An 18,017-nucleotide genomic window follows, 5' to 3' on the forward strand; every position below is an offset into this window, starting at 1 on the left:
CAAACCTCCATGTAAATATTCCGTGTAGGATGGTCTGAGTAGAGAAGCGTTCAATTTTAAAGGAATTTTCTGCATATCCTTCACCTTCAGCCCTCCCTCCTTCACTGCTCCTCCTTCAACCTTCCCCGAGGCTCCTTCACCACCCTCCGTGTGGTGTCCTAAGCCCTCCATCCTGTAATATTGGGGAAAATGTGGTGATGTTTGAGGGTATATTGAGGTGTTGTGAGTGTCGAGTTAATTTTGGGTGTTTTAAGTGTTTTGGGTGAGTTTGGGTGTGTTTGGGACGTATTCTGTGGTGATGTGGGTATTTTGGATGATTTAAGCATGTTTTAGGTGTGTTTGGATGAGTTTTGTGGGTGTTTTGGGGTGTTGAGAGTGTTTTGAGTGTGTTTTTATGGATGTTTTGAATGTGTTTTGGATGTGTTTGGGTGAATTTTGTGGGTATTTTGGGTTGTTGAGAGTGTTTTGAGTGCGTTTTGAATGTTTTGAGTGTTTTGGATGTGTTCTGGATGAGTGTTTTGGGTATTTTGGTGTGTTTTGGATGTTTTGAGTGTGTTTTGGATGTGTTTGGGTGAGTTTTTGCGCTCTCTTCTTCCTAGGGACTCAAAAAGTGCAGGACATTTCACTGTTTATAAAGTGTTTTATAAAGTGTAACTAATGAGAGAGAGAGAGAGAGAGAGAGAGAGAGAGAGAGAGAGAGAGAGAGAGAGAGAGAGAGAGAGAGAGAGAGAGAGAGAGAGAGAGAGAGAGAAAGAACTAGCAATAACACACACACACACACACACACACACACACACACACACACACACCAATGCACTCATAAACATTCAAATTTCCCGCACTTTTTCAATCCCTAGGAAGGAGAGAGCGCGAGACAAGACGGGACATCCTACAAAGCCTAACATTTCTGCCAATATTACAGGATGGACAGCTTAGGATACCACACGGAGGGGGGTGAAGGAGCCTTGGGGATGCCTGAAGGAGGGGCAGTGAAGGAGGGTGGCCTGGAGGTGAAGGAAATGCAGAAAATTCCTCTAATACTGAGCGCTTCTCTGGTCAGACCATCCTTCACTGAATATTTGGACCGAGGCTTCAAGATACGAGGTGACAATCCGTTTTTTTTAGTGTTTCAAGGCAGTTGTAAGTGTTTGTAGGTTGTTGTAATGTTATTTTGAGATTTTTAGTTTTTGTGAAAGGAGGGAGAAAGCTTAAAATACAGTAGTAATGCCGAAAAAAGGCTTAAATTGAGAGTTTTAAAGTTAGCCTAGCGTATATTAAGTTGTTTTAAGTATTTTAAGCTACCAGAAGAGAGGAAGCTTAAATTTAATACCAGGATCAGGAAAAAGCTTATTTCTTGCGATAGAGAGAGAGAAAAGCTTAATATTACCCCCTCCACCCCTCCCAGTGAGCCAGGCGACCCTCCAGAACAGCGCCATCCTGCCCACTTGTGGTGTGGCAGCCCTGATCGTACCCCTCCCTCCCTCCTCCTCCTCCTCCTCCTCCTCCTCCAGCAAAGAAGAGACCTTTGACCAGCTGGTGGACAGGTTAGTGCTGTTGTTGTTGTTGTTGTTGTTGTTGTTGTTGTTGTGGGGGGGTGGTGGTGGTGGTGTTGGTGGTAGTTGTTCGTCTCTCTCTCTCTCTCTCTCTCTCTCTCTCTCTCTCTCTCTCTCTCTCTCTCTCTCTGTTCAGCCAGCCTTTGCCTTTAGCATTGCTAGTTTTTCACAGTTGTACTAATCTTTTATTTTGTTGTTTATTTTTATTAATTCTTTTTTTTATTCTATTATGTTTATTGATTTCTTGTTTTCTTTATTTCTTTATCTATTTCCTTGTTTCATTTCCTTGTTTATTATATTGATTTATTTATATCATTTTCTTTCTTTATTGATTTTCCATATTATTATTATTATTATTATTATTATTATTATTATTATTATTATTATTATTATTATTATTATTTTATTATTATTATTTTTTATTTATTTATTTTCTGTTGTTACTGTTTTAACTACTCTTGTTTTTGGTTATTGTTCTTGTTCTTGTTCTTGTTCTTGTTCTTGTTATTGTTGTTCTTATTGTTCTACTCCTATTGTTCTTCTGTAAACTTCTGTTTTTGATCGTATGTATAGTCTGACGCCTGCCTTGTGCGCAATGAATTTATCAAACAACAACAACAATCTCTCTCTCTCTCTCTCTCTCTCTCTCTCTCTCTCTCTCTCTCTCTCTCTCTCTCTCTCTCTGCTGTTATTATTATTATTATTATTATTATTATTATTATTATTATTATTATTATTATTATTATTATTATTATTATTACTATTACAACAACTACTACTACAACAACTACTACTACTACTACTACTACTACTACTACTACTACTACTACTACTACAACTACTACTACTACTACTATCACTACTACTACAACTACCACTACAAAACACACACGCACACAAACACCAGACCCACCACCACCACCACCACCACCACCACCACCACCATTACCACCATCACTACTACCACCACAGGGTCCGCGCCTTTAGCCGAGTACACGCGGGGGGCGTTGTAATACTGGTGGGTGCTGTGTTTGGCATGGAGGAGGTGAACGGGGTGTTGGGGAAGTTATCAAAGAGGTTACTACCACGCCCTCCCCTGCTACTGCCTGCCCACGGGGAAGCCCAGGCTGCCGCGCACATACAACTACTGGCAAAGGTTAGTGGTGGTGGTGGTAGTGATGGTGGTGGTGGTGATGGTGGTGGTGGTGGTGGTGGTGGTGCAAGATGATGATGATGATGATGATGAGAAGCAAGAGAAGGAGGAGGAAGAGAAGAATGAGGATAAGGAAGAGGAAGACGAGTGGGGGAGGAGTAGGAAGAGGAAGAGGAGGAGGTTTGCTTTAGTAGGAAGAGGAGGAGGAGGAGGAGGAGGAGGAAGAAGAGGAAGATTAGGAGGAAGAGTAGTAGTAGTAGTAGTAGTAGAATAATACCAAATATTAACACTCTCTCTCTCTCTCTCTCTCTCTCTCTCTCTCTCTCTCTCTCTCTCTCTCTCTCTCTCTCTCTCTCTCTCTCTCTCTCTCTCTCTCTCTCTCTCTCTCTCTCTCTCTCTCAGGCGGTGGTGGGGGGGCGGGAGGGCGTAGTCTTGAGGAGGCTGGCGGGGGTTATGGAGGGGGTCCTGGCATCCCCCGTCTCCCCCCATTCCCTCGCTACCCCCATTGGCCTCTCACCGGCACGTAAGTAGTAGTAGTAGTAGTAGTAGTAGTAGTAGTAGTAGTAGTAGTAGTAGTTGTAGTAGTAGTAATTGTTGTTGTTGTTGTTGTTGTTGTTGTTTTTATTATTATTATTATTATTATTATTATTATTATTATTATTATTATTATCGTTATTATCATTGCTATTATTATCATTCTTATAATTTTCTCGTTATTTCTACTACTACTACTACTACTACTACTACTACTACTATTACTAGTACGGCCCTCCTCCTCCTCCCTCCTATTCGTCCTCCTCCTCCTCTCCCTATCACCACCACTACCACCACCACTACCTACCACTACCACCACCACTACAACCGCTATTATCCCAACAGAAGTAGCGGCGGGGCTGGAAGTGGGCGGGAGTTTAGCAGGCTTCGCTAAGATTGGGCTGGAAGTTAACGGAGGAAGAGGAGGCGCGGCACGTGACTATGCAATACAGGGCTTACAGAGGGCAGGCGTGACTGGGCCCTGCCTCGCCGCCCTTGTCAACACCTTAGAGAGAGATACGCTCACCTTGTAGAGAGAGAGAGAGAGAGAGAGAGAGAGAGAGAGGATATATTTTAATTTTCTTTCGTTATATATTCAATTTATTTATTTATTTATTATTTTAACGGTTATTTTCTTTTCTCTATTTTTCGTTTCGTTTTTTTTTATGGAATGTTGAATTTTACCTATATTTGTTTACATTTTTTTTTTATCAATTTCTTTTGATTTTATATTCAGTTCATTTATTTATCTTTATTTTTTTAAGACCATTTATTTATTTTCTTTATTTTTTTCGTTCATTTTCATAATGGGAATATTTACTTTTATATATATTTTTCAATTATTTTTCATTTCTTCGATTTAAGTGTGTCTAAGTACTTGCAAGGATCATTTATTTATTTATTTACTTTTATTTTCCGTCCGTTTTTATTTATTTATTTATTTATTTATTTATCTTTTTTTTTTATAATGGAAACTTATTTCATCTTTATTCCCGTTTTCTGTTACTTGTTCATGCCAGGGGTGACAATAAACATTAAGATTATTACTGCTTTTAATCCCACCGAGAGAGAGAGAGAGAGAGAGAGAGAGAGAGAGAGAGAGAGAGAGAGAGAGAGAGAGAGAGAAAATCCCATTAATTATTTCAACACTTTCCATTATGAGAATTTTGAATGTATTTAATGTATTTGAGTGTGTGTGTGTGTGTGGGGGGGGGTGTTTGGGTGCGTTTGTGTGTGTGTGTGGGGTCTTTTGAGTGTATTTGAGTGTGCGTGGGGGTGCTATAGGTGCGTTTGGGTGTGTGCAGGGTCTTTTGAGTGTATTTGAGAGTGTGTGGGGATGTTTTGAGTATGTGCTGGGTCTTTTGAGGGCATTTGAGTGTGTGGTTTTTTTTTTTCTTATGCGTTTGGGTGTGTGCAGGGTCTCTCTCTCTCTCTCTCTCTCTCTCTCTCTCTCTCTCTCTCTCTCTCTCTCTCTCTCTCTCTCTCTCTCAGTAATTACATAGGTTTTCAAGCGTGTCTTTACTGTTCTGGTGACAGATTAATAACATTTCTACATTACTAACAAGAGAAACACGCATTTTAAAAGGCCCTAGTCGAAGTGACAGGTTTTTAATTATGTTTTTACGGTTCTACTGACAGATTACGAACATTTCTATATTATTAATAAGAGAAACGCTATTGAAAACCCTTTTAATCATCTTTGTGGCTTTGGGAAACAATCGTTAGGAGAGAGAGAGAGAGAGAGAGAGAGAGAGAGAGTAGAAGCATTTTAGTCAAGCCTATCCTGCACGGGTTTGCATGTTTGCTGCGGTGACACGGTGCAGCAGTGAGTGAAATTTGGAATCATAATCACTTAGGAGGTGTTCAGTGGGGAATCGGCAGTGAGGAAGTGAGGATATTTATATAATTTGAATTATTATTTTATAATATGTTAACTTTTGTGTGTGTGTTGGTGGAGCAGAGACAGGTGGCGCTTGGCAAGGTGAGTGTTTTGGCCGGCGCTGGTCAGTCTTGCCCCACGCACTCTGGTGATAAGTGTTTCCGTATTCCCGGCAGCTTCTCCCTGTACCAAGCACCGCCACGCAGCACCAGAGAGCCATGAGTACGTAAGGTGAGCCCTGCGGTGCCAGCCTACCCTTAGTCAGCCTTACTGCCTTCCCAGCATCACCTTCCTCCTACCTGTAGTGTCTTGTAGCAGTTTATTAAGGTTTTTGTTCGTTATTTAGGTATTTTTTGGGGTTATTTATTTATCTTTAGGTTTTATTTACGTCTGAGTCTGGAAATTTAGGCGAATATTGAAGAGTCGTCAATATGTAAACAAGCTGTCAGCTGAGGTACAGGCACAGGGCGTCAGTGTTTTCAGTCATTATTTGCTTCGTCTCTCACTTATTGTAAGCCTAACATGTCACAAGCTAGAGTCACTTGTCTAGCTTCCATATCCTCTGGTCAGATATATCCGCCATTGCCTGGTTTTGGTGTTACGAAGTAATAATTAAGGCAACATGGCCGCTGGGTCCTCCACTGAGGTTATTATTCAAACTACTACTATTACTATTACTGTCACCACCACCACCACCACCACTATCACCTGCCATTGCTGCTGCTGCTGCTGCTGCTGCTACTACTACTATTGATTCACTTAAATACTACAAATTTCACACTTAACAATATATACTGAATATTTGTAAGTATATTTAAGTAGTATTAGTGTAGTTTTAAAGTGAGAGAGAGAGAGAGAGAGAGAGAGAGAGAGTCAGTCATTCATTCAGTCAGTCAGCCAGCCAGCCAGCCAGATAGCCATTTAGCCAGCCAGTCAGTCATTCAGCCAGCCAGCCAGACAGTCAGTTAATCAGTCAGTCAGCCCCCCAACCAGCCAGTCAGTCAGTCAGTCAGCCAGTCGGTCAGTCGGTCAGTCAGTCAGCCAGCCATCCATCCAGCCAGCCAGCCAGCCAGCTAGCCAGCCAATCAGTCATTTAGTCAGCCAGTCAGTCAGTCAGCCAGCCAGTAAGCCAGTCAGTCAGTCAGTCATTCATTCAGCCAGCCAGCCAGCCAGCCATCCAGTCAGTCAGTCATTCATTCAGCCATCCAGACAGTCAGCCATCAGTCAGTCAGTCAGTCAGTCAGTCAGTCAGTCAGTCAGTCAGCCAGCCAGCCAGTTAGCCAGCCAGCCATCCAGCCAGTCAGTCAGTCAGTCAGTCATTCAGCCAGCCAACCAGACAGTCAGTTAGTCAGTCAGTCTGCCAGCCAACCAGCCAGTCAGTCAGTCAGTCAGTCAGTCAGTCAGTCAGTTAGTCAGTCAGCCAGTAAGCCAGTCAGTCAGTCTGCCAGCCAACCAGCCAGTCAGTCAGTCAGCCAGTAAGCCAGTCAGTCAGTCAGTCAGCCAGCCAGTCAGTCAGTCAATCACTCTGCCAGTCAGTCAGTCAGTCAGCCAGCCAGCCAGCCAATCAGACAGTCAGCCAGCCTGTCATTCAGTCAGTCAGCCAATCAGCCAGTCAGTCAGTTAAACAGTCAGTCAGTCAGTCAGTCCACTCAGCCAATCAGTCAGTCAGTCAGCCAGTCAGTCGGCCAATTAATCAGTCAGTCAGCCAGTCAGTCAGTCAGTCACCCATCCAGCCAGTCAGTCAGTCAGTCAGTCAGTCAGTCAGTCAGTCAGTCAGTCAGTCATTCCGCCAGTCAGTCAGTCAGTCAATCAGTCATTCTGCCATTCAGTCAGCCAGTCAGTCAGCCAGTCAGTTAGTCAGTCAGTCACCGATCCAGCCAGTCAGTCAGTCAGTCACCCATCCAGCCAGTCAGTCAGTCAGTCAGTCAGTCAGTCAGCCAGTCAGTCAGTCAGTCAGTCAGTCATTCCGCCATTCAGTCAGCCAGTCAGTCAGCCAGTCAGTTAGTCAGTCAGTCACCGATCCAGCCAGTCAGTCAGTCAGTCAGTCAGTCAGTCAGTCATTCCGCCATTCAGTCAGCCAGTCAGTCAGCCAGTCAGTTAGTCAGTCAGTCATCGATCCAGCGAGTCAGTCAGTCAGTCAGTCAGTCAGCCAATCAGTCAGTCAGTCAGTCATTCCGCCATTCAGTCAGCCAGTCAGTCAGCCAGTTAGTTAGTCAGTCAGTCACATTGACAAGCATTTCTTCACACAAGTTGGCCGGTTGCCTCACTCTTTTTCTCGACCTAAACCTTCTAAACCTTGGTTTAACACAGCTTGTTCTCGTGCTATACATGATAGAAAGGTGGCCCACAAAAGTTACTTAAGCCTTCCATCACCAGAATCTCATGCACTTTATATTTCTGCCCAGAACCATGCCAAGTTTGTTCTCCAACTAGCCAAAAACTCCTTCATTAACAGAAAATGTCAAAACCTTTCAAGATCTAACTCCCCTCGTGACTTCTGGCGTCTAGCCAAAAATATCTCCAATAATTTTGCTTCTTCTTTCCCTCCTCTATTTCAGCCAGATGGCACCACTGCTATCACATCCATTTCTAAAGCTGAACTCTTCGCTCAAACCTTTGCTAAAAACCCTACCTTGGACGATTCTGGGCTTGTTCCTCCCTCTCCTCCACCCTCTGACTACTTCATGCCACCTATTAAAATTCTTCGCAATGATGTTTTTTATGCCCTCACTGGCCTAAACCCTCAGAAGTCTTATGGACCTGATGGGGCCCCTCCTATTGTTCTCCGAAACTGTGCCTCCGTGCTTGCACCTTGCCTAGTCAAACTCTTTCAGCTCTGTCTGTCAACATCTACCTTTCCTTCTTGCTGGAAATTTTTTATATTTTTTATATATTTTTTTTATTTTATTTTATTTATCTATTTACCTACTTATTTATTTATTTATTTATATATTCATTTTATTTCATTTTATTATTTATTTATTTATTTATTTATTTATTTATTTATTTATTTATTTTTATTTATTTATTTTTTTGCTGTTGGCCAGTCCCCCTCCTACATAAAAAAAAATACTTCATACCTTTTGTTTTGTTTTAGATTACTTTTTAATTCCTTATTTAAAGTGATTTACATAAAAATATGAAGAATAAACAAAAATCAATAAACCTCCCAAAATAATTAAAAAAAAAAAAGTTTGGTTTTTTTTAAATGTGTGTTTTTCCAGCCCTGAGTGATTGTGGTGAATTGTGGTGTGTTTGTGATGAGTGATGGTGTGTTTGTGGTGAATGGTGGTGTGTTTGTGGTGAATGGTGGTGTGTTTGTGGTGAATGGTGGTGTGTTTGTGGTGAATGGTGGTGTGTTTGTGGTGAGTGATGGGGATTTTGTGATGACAGACTAGTGGTGGTGTTAGCACAGGATGAATATTGACACTAACCTCTCAACTTTCATTGTTGTTATAGTAATACACTCACCACCCTTTGCTGTGCTGTAGTGGTGGTGACGGATTGTGTGATGGCGTCCCCTTGCTTCTCTGGACTTGTGTGAGGTGCACCGCCCTCTACCTCCTCCCTTTTATTTTCACTATTGTTACATGATGTGAGGTGCCTGGTACACCCCTCCCCCATTCCTCTTTTTTTTTCCTCCACCTATCTCCTCCCTCTCCTTCTCTTAGTCTCCATTATGCAAGGAGTAACAGTATCTTCTCTTCCTCTTCCTCTCTTCCTCCCTCTCTCTTCTGTTTCCACTAACTCCCTCAATTTACAGTTGTTTTCTAAGGTTTAAATATGGGTGAGGGGTGAGGGGTGGTGTGTGTGGGTGTGAAATGATGCAGCAGCAGAAAGTCATGACAACCCAGCTGATCACCTCTGTAGCCTTGGAAAACAGTGGTGAGAGAGTGAAGGGTTTCCAAACACGGGTCAAAGATGAACGGCGAATCCTTACCTTGCTTGTCATAGATACAGAAAATTTCCTTCACCTCCTCCAGCGACTCCTCATCGCCTTCAATAAGGAACTTGGCGGCCAAAGAACTCCTCAAACTAGAGTGCACCAGAGCCTGCACAAGGAGGAGGAGGAGGAGGAGGAGGAGGAGGAGGAGGAGGAGGAGGAGGAGGAGGAGTGAATGAAAATGAAATGAATGAATGAATGAAAGTATGTATACATGTCTATCTCTCTCTATCTCCTTATCTCACCCTGCCACCTGTCATTCTCAGGATGGTAGAGATGGTGTACACATTGATGGTGCCCTTCTCTGTGTCCAAGGCATGCACAGACCTGTGTGGGCATGGGAGAGCTGGGGAAGTGTGTGTGTGTGTGTGTGTGTGTGTGTGTGTGTGTGTGTGTGTGTGTGTGTGTGTGTGTGTGTGTGTGTGTGTGTGTGTGTTTCCATGTAACAGTAATGTTTTTTTGTCATCTTACTGTCATCCTAAATTCCTAATATTACTTTTTAAAGGTCTCAGCTTTCTTGTAACCTTCAAAACAATGTATTTCTTCTATTTGTGTGTGTGTGTGTGTGTGTGTGTGTGTGTGTGTGTGTGTGTGTGTGTGTGTGTGTGTGTGTGTGTGTGTGTATATATATATATATATATATATATATATATATATATATATATATATATATATATATATATATATATATATGAGACACTTCAAAAATAGTTCATATTCCATGAACAATTTCTCAACTCTGCCTTGACCGATTGTTTAAAACGTAATAGCATCACACTTATCAATCCTTCCTCTTCAATCTCCCGCAAACTGGAACTCTCTAGTTGATGTGGTGTGTCTGTGGTGAAGTGAAGTAACTTTCAGTGTTTTCTCAGCCTCAGCCTGTGTTCATTCAGATGGTTGCATGCCATGTGGTGGCCTGGCTGGGGCCCTAGCTTGCAGGGGGGAGGAGGGGTGCCCATGCCTACTTTATCTGCTTCCCTCACCAGTATCTCTCGGTCACTCACTCGCGTGAATGTCTAAATCTATAATTTTGTAAAAACACTAAAGAAAATAGTATTGTTGTCCATCACTTATAACACACAAGAAAAAATGTAATTGTGACAGGTGGGAAGATGTATATGAGTGAAACACAGTCTATTACTGTTTTATTTTCTCTGGTAAAACCACTTTCTACACTTGGGGAAGTAACTTGTAACTCTCTGCCAGTAGTATTTTCACTAAGAGGTTGTTTTGGAGCAAATTTTCCCTGATGTGGATGTCTGAGGAATCAGAGGAAGAGGGGTGATTATTTTCCCCTGTAGCCATCACAGTGGTTCGCAGCACACTGAGGCTCAGAGGGAGACACTGTGGTGAGGAAAGGATGTTCACAGGCTCAAAAAGTTGTGCAAAAATTTGAAATTAAGCCCACAAAATGTAGGGCAATCGTAGATGCCACCTGTCCTTTAGGGGTTAATTTGTAGTTTTAATTTCCTTTTTTTTTTTTTTTTCTTGTAATTTTGGGCTTCATTTTATTTTTGTTAATTTTTCCTTTTATTTTAACATTACCAGTATTTCTATGGCATCTTATGACCTTACTTCTAGGGCCAAGCAGGAAATTTTTCATGACTCTCTCTCTCTCTCTCTCTCTCTCTCTCTCTCTCTCTCTCTCTCTCTCTCTCTCTCTCTCTCTCTCTCTCTCTCTCTCTCTCTCTCTCTCTCTCTCTCTCTCTCTCTCTCTCTCTCTCTCTCTCTCTCTCTCTCTCTCTCTCTCTCTCTCTCTCTCTCTCTCTCTCTCTCTCTCTCTCTCTCTCTCTCTCTGATCTTGTATGTGTTTTTGACAGTGTTTTAAGTGATTGTGAGGATACAATGGTGTTTTGAGTGTGTTTGGATGTGTTTCAGTGTGTATTTGTGTGTTTTATTAATGGGTAACTGTTTGGGGGTGTTTTGAATAGGGCAGAGTGTGTTCAATGTGTTTTGGGGTGTGTGGATGTGCTTGAGGTCATTCAGTGAGTGTGTTTAGGTGTGTTTTGGGATATTTATTGGTGTTTTAGTGTTTGCAAGGGTCTTTGTTTTATTTTGAGTTTTGGGGTTCATTTTGGTATTTTTAGGTTGTTAAACATATAGGAAAGTTTAATGGAATTTATAAAGATGTTTTTTTAAGTGTTTAGTTTGTTTTCTTGTGTTTTTGAATTGCTTAGGTTTTAAGTTAGCAAGGCAGTGTTTCAAGGTGTTTTAAGAGAGTTTTGCTGTGGTTTAGGAACATAGAAGAGTCAAAAGGGTCCCTTATCTTACACTCTTCTATCCTGCTTAATTTCAACTAGCAAACCCTTTAAAACATCCTTTAAAAGCCACCAGACCCTTTGTTAAGCCTCTTAAATCCTTAAAAAGAGCCTTAAATCCATCATTTAGCCTCATAAACATTGAGTAACACCCTTTAACCTCATCGTCTCCAGCACAGGTTAAAAACACACCTCCCTACCTGATCTTTCCCCAAATAAAACAAAATTCTAAATGGAAGCAAGTTTTAGGAAATTATTCTGTCAATCAAAAAATATCTGCAAAAAAAAAAAAGTGTAATCTATGATATTTTATACTTTTCTTCCAATTGGTTGCAACACAGTATGACAACAGACTTCACCTCCTTGCCAGCTGTGCAATAAATTCCCTCTATATTTATTAATTAATTAATTTATTTGTTGTGTGTGTGTGTGTGTGTGTTTTGGTATAAATCATTAGTGCAGTTATTATTCTCTCTCTTGCAGTATTTTATGTAAAGAAGTAGGTGAGAGATACAAGGGTGTGTGTGTCTCAGTCAGGCAGTGTTATCTGTGTGTGTGTGTGTGTGTGTGTGTGTGTGTGTGTGTGTGTGTGTGTGTGTGTGTTCTGCTTTCTCTCTTGCATCACCTCATAAGACTATAAAGACATAATGTGGGTGGTAAGCAAGCCCAGGAGCTCACAGTTCAGCCTGGTATGTGGTATGTGGAATTAAAAACTATACCAAAAATTACATTAATTTCACCTGATATGCAAGGTGGTTGTGTGGAAGATTTCTGAGAAAGGAGGCAAAATATTTGGTGGTAAGGCTCTCTCTCTCTCTCTCTCTCTCTCTCTCTCTCTCTCTCTCTCTCTCTCTCTCTCTCTCTCTCTCTCTCTCTCTCTCTCTCTCTCTCTCTCTCTCTCTCTCTCTCTCTCTCTCTCTCTCTCTCTCTCTCCACCATAAATGTAGATTAGTCACATGAAAACCATCACTTACAAATATACATCAGTAAGTAAATGTGGCAATTGTTCTCCAAGAAAGAAAGAAGAAAGTCAAAAAGCACCACTTGAGGCTATATCTTGTCTGTGCCTCTTAATTGTGGATCCAAGTAATGCTGTTAAAATTATAAATTGATTAACTAATACTACATAGTTTGGGAGTTCCAGTTAGGTACAGTGGTCACTAATACAGATATACTCAAATGTAGAATCTTCTATATGTTTTATTTTACTCAAATTTAGTTTGTTCTGACAAACTAAATTTCTGTTATGACTTTCTCCTCTTTTGAGGAGAAGTCATAACAGAAAGCATGATGGATGTAACAAGGGTGATACAAACAAAATCCTGAAGGCTAAATAGAATAGAACTTGTCATTGCCTCAAGCTTCATAAAATTCAGTTAAAAAAAAAAAATACAGTAAAATCCCTCTTATCCGTTATCAACAGGACTGCTGACATGCCGGATACTTGAATAAAAGTGAAATTATGTCCACAGTCACCACCCTACACTCACGCATATTATTATAACAAAGATCAGCTGATCGCCGTGCCGTGCGTTGCCACCCGTGCTGCCACCTCACACTCACCAACACACAATACTACTGTACTAACATTCTCTTTAATACTTTCCTCTTATAAATAAGTTGATGGGTTACAAAAATAAAGTACGTATACACTTATTTGCTTTACTCAATATTAGCCAACATGTATAGCATACAATGAAGATATGAAAATGTACGAGTGTTTGTGACACTTTTTCGCTCCCCACACCTCTCCTTCAACACCCTCCGGGTCATCAACATCATCAGATTCTGTACTTGTTTGCCCCAATTCTTTTCCCTTACAAGCTACTTTAAAATAGTTTCTAATATCTCCTTGTTTGCAGCTCCTTCTTCTTTGCAGCAAAAACTCATTCTCAATGCAGTGAAGGGTCATAACATCTCGGGTTGACATGTATGTGCACTGCTCAGCAAACCTGACAAAGCCAGCTATGTGTTTCGCAGCCTGTTCTAAAGTTACTTTAGGCTCATTATCATCATCACTATCATCACTAATCTTCTCTAAATGATCTACTACAGCGTTGATAAGTTCCTCGTCTGTGAGAGTGAATGTTACGGCCTGATTTTCGTCCACGTCCACCCATTCCTGTAACGCTTCATCTGTCACTTTTCCCCCCATTTCCCACAGCTCGCTCACCACCGAATTTTTCATGCCACCTACAAACCCTTCAAACTCCTCATCCTCATCATCACACATCATCAAAGGGTACAATTTGCACCAACATCGCATCAATGTTTGCCTTTTAACGTCTAGCCAAGCAAGTGAAGCCATGAATATCGCATCCTTAACATTAAACTGTTTTTGGAACTCGGGGGTTGTGCCTTCCTCATAATTAATCATAATTTAATCGATTTTATGAGTACACATTGATTTTTTATTGATTTTAAGGCTCGGGGAAAAATGTGCCAGATACTTGAAGCTGCCGGATACTCGAATGCTGGATGAGAGGGATTTTCCTGTAGAATTTGGCTTTTAGATAGAGTGGTAGATGACTGGAATAATTCCAGAATGGTTGCAAGTGGTGAGTCAGTAGAGTACTTAAAAGATTGGACACATTTATGGATAGGGCTAATTGGTGGATGTAGGTAGGTATGCCACATGTAGGCCTCGTGTTTCCTTATAGTTTCTCACGTGATATAAAATTCTTTACGTGTTACTGCCTAAGGAAACACAAGGCCTGCATGTGGCATACCTACCTACATCCACCTATCAGCCCTGTCCATAAATGTGTCTAATCTTTTAAGTACTCTACTGACTCACCACTTGCAATCAGTCTGGAATTATTGCAGTCATTTACCACTCTATCTAACAGCCAAATTCTATTTCTTTTTAAATGGTAGGTTTGTGTCAGATCCCAGTGAAAATGTGAAAATATTTGAAATGCTTTGTGTCACTTAGTTAATGAGAAGACTTGAATTGCCGTCGTGTCTTTGCCCTGCAGTGAGCTGGCTGGAGTTGTGAAGCGAGTGTGGCAGCAAGCCCTATGCTGCCGACAGTGATGTGTTGGGAGGCCACAGCAAAGTGTGCGTGGAAGATTCCAGTGGAGGCAGCAGTCTGTGTGGCGGGGCCTTGGGGGGTAAAGTCTTGGCCTGGCCACCCTGCCTGTGACCTGTGGCCTCTTGTTGCTTCACCATGTTAAGGTGGTGGTGTTGTTGTTGTTGACACATCTCTGTACAAGCCCACAATATTATTTGACATCAGATAGTTTGCAACATTTATTAATTGATTTATTTTTTGACAGAGGGTGGTGCTGTGAAGCTGGTGGCACAGGAGCTGACCAGTGCTGCAGGAAGACAGCACACAGCTTCAGTATCTTCCATGATAGTGTTTAAATATACTGTGTTGGTTTGTTTATTAGCAGTCAGATTAATTTGCTATGCTTAGTCTTCATTTATTCTTTATTTAGTGTTGGCATATATATAATTGTTTAATCTTTTATTTAGATTAATTTTTCCCTGTGTGTTTATTGTGTTGGCAAATGTCTTCTCCTTTACAAGCTTACTCCTTGTTGTAGGTCAGTTCAAAGTGGAGCATTTTGACTCCTAATACTTGACTCACCGTACTCATCATCAAGCTGTGTCCTGTACTTCGTGTGTAAGCTTCCATATCTTTGAGTCGTGCATCTAATACACTCTTCACTGTTCACCTGCACATGTTGAGCCTCGCCACATTCATGCAGGACGGAACAAAACGAAGCCTGTCCATTTTGTGTGTCCATTCTTTATTCTAGGCACTGTACAAGATGCAGCGTTTGTATATGTAATGCTGTGTGTGTGTAAGGGGGACACTTATTGATGAGGGGCTGTGGGGAGTCACTGTGGGGTTCATAAACATACTGTGGGGTACATACTGTGGGGCTGTGGGCTGTCTGTGGTGAGGTGAGGAGAGAGAGAGAGAGAGAGAGAGAGAGAGAGAGAGAGAGAGAGAGAGAGAGAGAGAGAGAGAGAGAGAGAGAGAGAGAGAGAGAAGGCATGGAAACGAGAGGGACAAGCACAGCACATACAACACAGCAAGGACTCAGACAACACAGCCAATGAGATGAGGCTGTTCATGCCACACCAAGAAATGCAGCTTCCCATACACATGTGGTCACCTGTGTACACACACACACACACACACACACACACACACACACACACACACACACACACGGTTTGGTTAGGTTTGTTTGTTTTTAATGTACAAGGGACACCAACCAAGGGCAACAAAAGTCTAATAAAAAAAAAAAAGAAAGAAAGGTCCATTTTTTTGAGGGGTTAGGTTAATTTAGTTTTGTTAGGTTAGGGTAGGTGGTGGTGACAGCCAGCCAGCCAGCCACCCAGCTAGCCAAAGTCAATCAGTCAGTCAGTCAGCCAGCCAGCCAGCCATTCAGTCAGTCAGTCAGTCAAAGTCGGTTGGTCAGTCAGTCAGTCAGTCAGTCAGTCAGTCAGCCAGCCAGCCAGCCAAAGTCAGTCAGTCAGTCAGCCAGCCAGCCAAAGTCAGTCAGTCAGTCAGTCAGTCAGCCAAAAAGTCAGTCAGTCAGTCAGTCAGCCAGCCAAAAAGTCAGTCAGTCAGTCAGTCAGCCAGCCAAACAGTCAGTCAGTCAGTCAGTCAGCCAGCCAAACAGTCAGTCAGTCAGTCAGCCAGGCAAACAGTCAGTCAGTCAGTCAGTCAGTCAGTCAGTCAGTCAGTCAGTCAGCCAGCCAGCCAAAGTCAGTTGGTTGGTCAGTCAGTCAGTCAGTCAAGGTCGGTTGGTCAGTCAGTCAGTCAGTCAGTCAGTCAGTCAGTCAGTCAGTCAGCCAGCCAGCCAGCCAGCCAAAAAGTCAGTCAGTCAGTCAGCCAGCCAACCAAAAAGTCAGTCAGTCAGTCAGCCAGCCAAACAGTCAGTCAGTCAGTCAGCCAGGCAAACAGTCAGTCAGTCAGTCAGTCAGTCAGGTCAGTCAGTCAGTCAGTCAGTCAGCCAGCCAGCCAAAGTCAGTTGGTCAGTCAGTCAGTCAGTCAGTCAGTCAGCCAGCCAAACAGTCAGTAAGTCAGTCAGTCAGTTAGTCAGTCAGCCAAACAGTCAGTCAGTCAGTCAGTCAGTCAGTCAGTCAGTCAGCCAGCCAGCCAGCCAAACGGTCATTGAGTCCGTCAGCCAGCCAAAAAGTCAGTCAGTCAGTCAGTCAGTCAGCCAAACAAACAGTCAGTCAGTCAGTCAGTCAGTCAGTCAGTCAGTCAGTCAGTCAGCCAGCAGCAAAAAGTCAGTCAGTCAGTCAGCCAGCCAAAAAGTCAGTCAGTCAGTCAGCCAGCCAAATGGTCGGTCAGTCAGTCAGTCAGCCAGCCAAAAAGTCAGTCAGTCAGCCAGCCAAGCGGTCAGTGAGTCAGTCAGCCAGCCAGCCAAAAACTCAGTCAGTCAGTCAGCCAAACAGTCAGTCAGTCAGCCAGTCAGTCAGCCAGCCAGCCAGCCAAACAGTCAGTCAGTCAGTCAAAAAGTCAGTCAGTCAGTCAGTCAGTCAGTCAGTCAGTCAGTCAGTCAGCCAGCCAGCCAAACAGTCAGTCAGTCAACCAGCCAAAAAGTCAGTCAGTCAGTCAGTCAGCCAGCCAAAAAGTCAGTCAGTCAGTCAGTCAGTCAGCCAAAAAGTCAGTCAGTCAGTCAGTCAGCCAGCCAGTAGTGCACTGCTAACCTTTGACCCATTACGTAGGCAGCAGCAGCAGCAGCAGCAAAGTCTATCAGGAATAGTACAAAGGTGAGGGTCTCCAGACTATTGGCTGTGGCTCGACTAACGCCACACAGGATAGGAGTAGTCTGCCTTGTCCTCAGCATGTACCAGACACACCCACTACCTGGCCTGTAGTAGTAGTAGTAGTAGTAATTTTTGGGTCTGTACTATCATGACTATCCCAAACTATCTTTACTATTTTGACTATTACAAATAACCTATCTCTGCTACTATCCTGTACTATCCTGACTTGCATGGACTATCTGACTATCTGCCCCCTCCCTCCCCCTGCTTGACTTCTATTGTACTATCCTGACTGACTATGCAGAATTATTCTTGTACTATCCAAACTAACCTATGCTGTACTATCCAGATTATCTTTGTACTATCTTGAATGACTAACCTATTCTGTACTATTCTATCTTACCTATTCCTGTACTATCCAGACTATCTAACCTATCTTGTACTATCCAGTGGAACTATTCTGACGTACTTTTTTGTCCAATCCATCTCTTCACAACAACAAAAACAACAACGACAATAATGATAAAAGCAATAATAGTAGTAGTAGTAGTAGTAGTAGTAGCAGTAGTAGTAGTAATAATAATAATAATAATAATAATAATAATAATAATAATAATTAATAATAATAATAGCAAAGTAATTAATGTAATTGAAAATCTTGCCCTCTAAAAAATAACGGTTAAAAAATAAAGAGCAAAAATAATATTATTAACATTATTATTATTTTTAAAAGTAATAATAATAATAATAATTGATTATTAGCTGAAAAAAAATAACATTAATTATGAAAAACCAGAGAGAGAAAGAGAGAGAGAGAGACTCATTGTATCAGTAGTAAAAGTAGTATTAGTGCAATAGTAGTAATACTGTTTAAATCTATCAATCAAGCAATCAATCTCTCTCTCTCTCTCTCTCTCTCTCTCTCTCTCTCTCTCTCTCTCTCTCTCTCTCTCTC

At 41.9% G+C, this 18,017-nt stretch overlaps 1 protein-coding gene and 1 long non-coding RNA gene across 5 annotated transcripts in view; both read left to right on the forward strand.

Moving 5' to 3' along the window:
* Positions 1–4,283, forward strand: part of LOC135099439 (uncharacterized) — a 27,681-nt gene extending 23,398 nt beyond the window's left edge. The window contains exons 1-5 of one of the 3 annotated variants that reach the window (XR_010267967.1): positions 832–1,104; positions 1,406–1,544; positions 2,526–2,709; positions 3,109–3,229; positions 3,586–4,283. Coding sequence is in view for 2 of the 3 variants with exons in the window: in XM_064001813.1 (XP_063857883.1) it covers positions 923–1,104; positions 1,406–1,544; positions 2,526–2,709; positions 3,586–3,591 (511 nt within the window). In the remaining variant the exon portion in view is untranslated. Of the gene's footprint in view, positions 1–831; positions 1,105–1,405; positions 1,545–2,525; positions 2,710–3,108; positions 3,230–3,585 lie in introns of those variants that run through there. The other 2 variants (XM_064001813.1, XM_064001814.1) reach the window with 2 other exon arrangements.
* A 666-nt stretch (positions 4,284–4,949) lies between these two features.
* LOC135099442 (uncharacterized) lies at positions 4,950–15,328 on the forward strand. 2 transcript variants are annotated; one of them, XR_010267972.1, is made up of 4 exons: positions 4,950–5,065; positions 5,201–5,350; positions 14,302–14,500; positions 14,602–15,328. It is a non-coding gene; the product is annotated as an uncharacterized LOC135099442 (long non-coding RNA). The 2 variants fall into 2 exon arrangements; XR_010267971.1 differs by lacking the exon at positions 4,950–5,065 and having other exon boundaries at positions 5,159–5,350.
* The last annotated feature ends 2,689 nt before the right edge of the window (positions 15,329–18,017 follow it).

The sequence above is a fragment of the Scylla paramamosain genome, unplaced genomic scaffold, assembly GCF_035594125.1.
Source record: "Scylla paramamosain isolate STU-SP2022 unplaced genomic scaffold, ASM3559412v1 Contig129, whole genome shotgun sequence".
NCBI classification, from domain to species: Eukaryota; Metazoa; Arthropoda; class Malacostraca; order Decapoda; family Portunidae; genus Scylla; species Scylla paramamosain.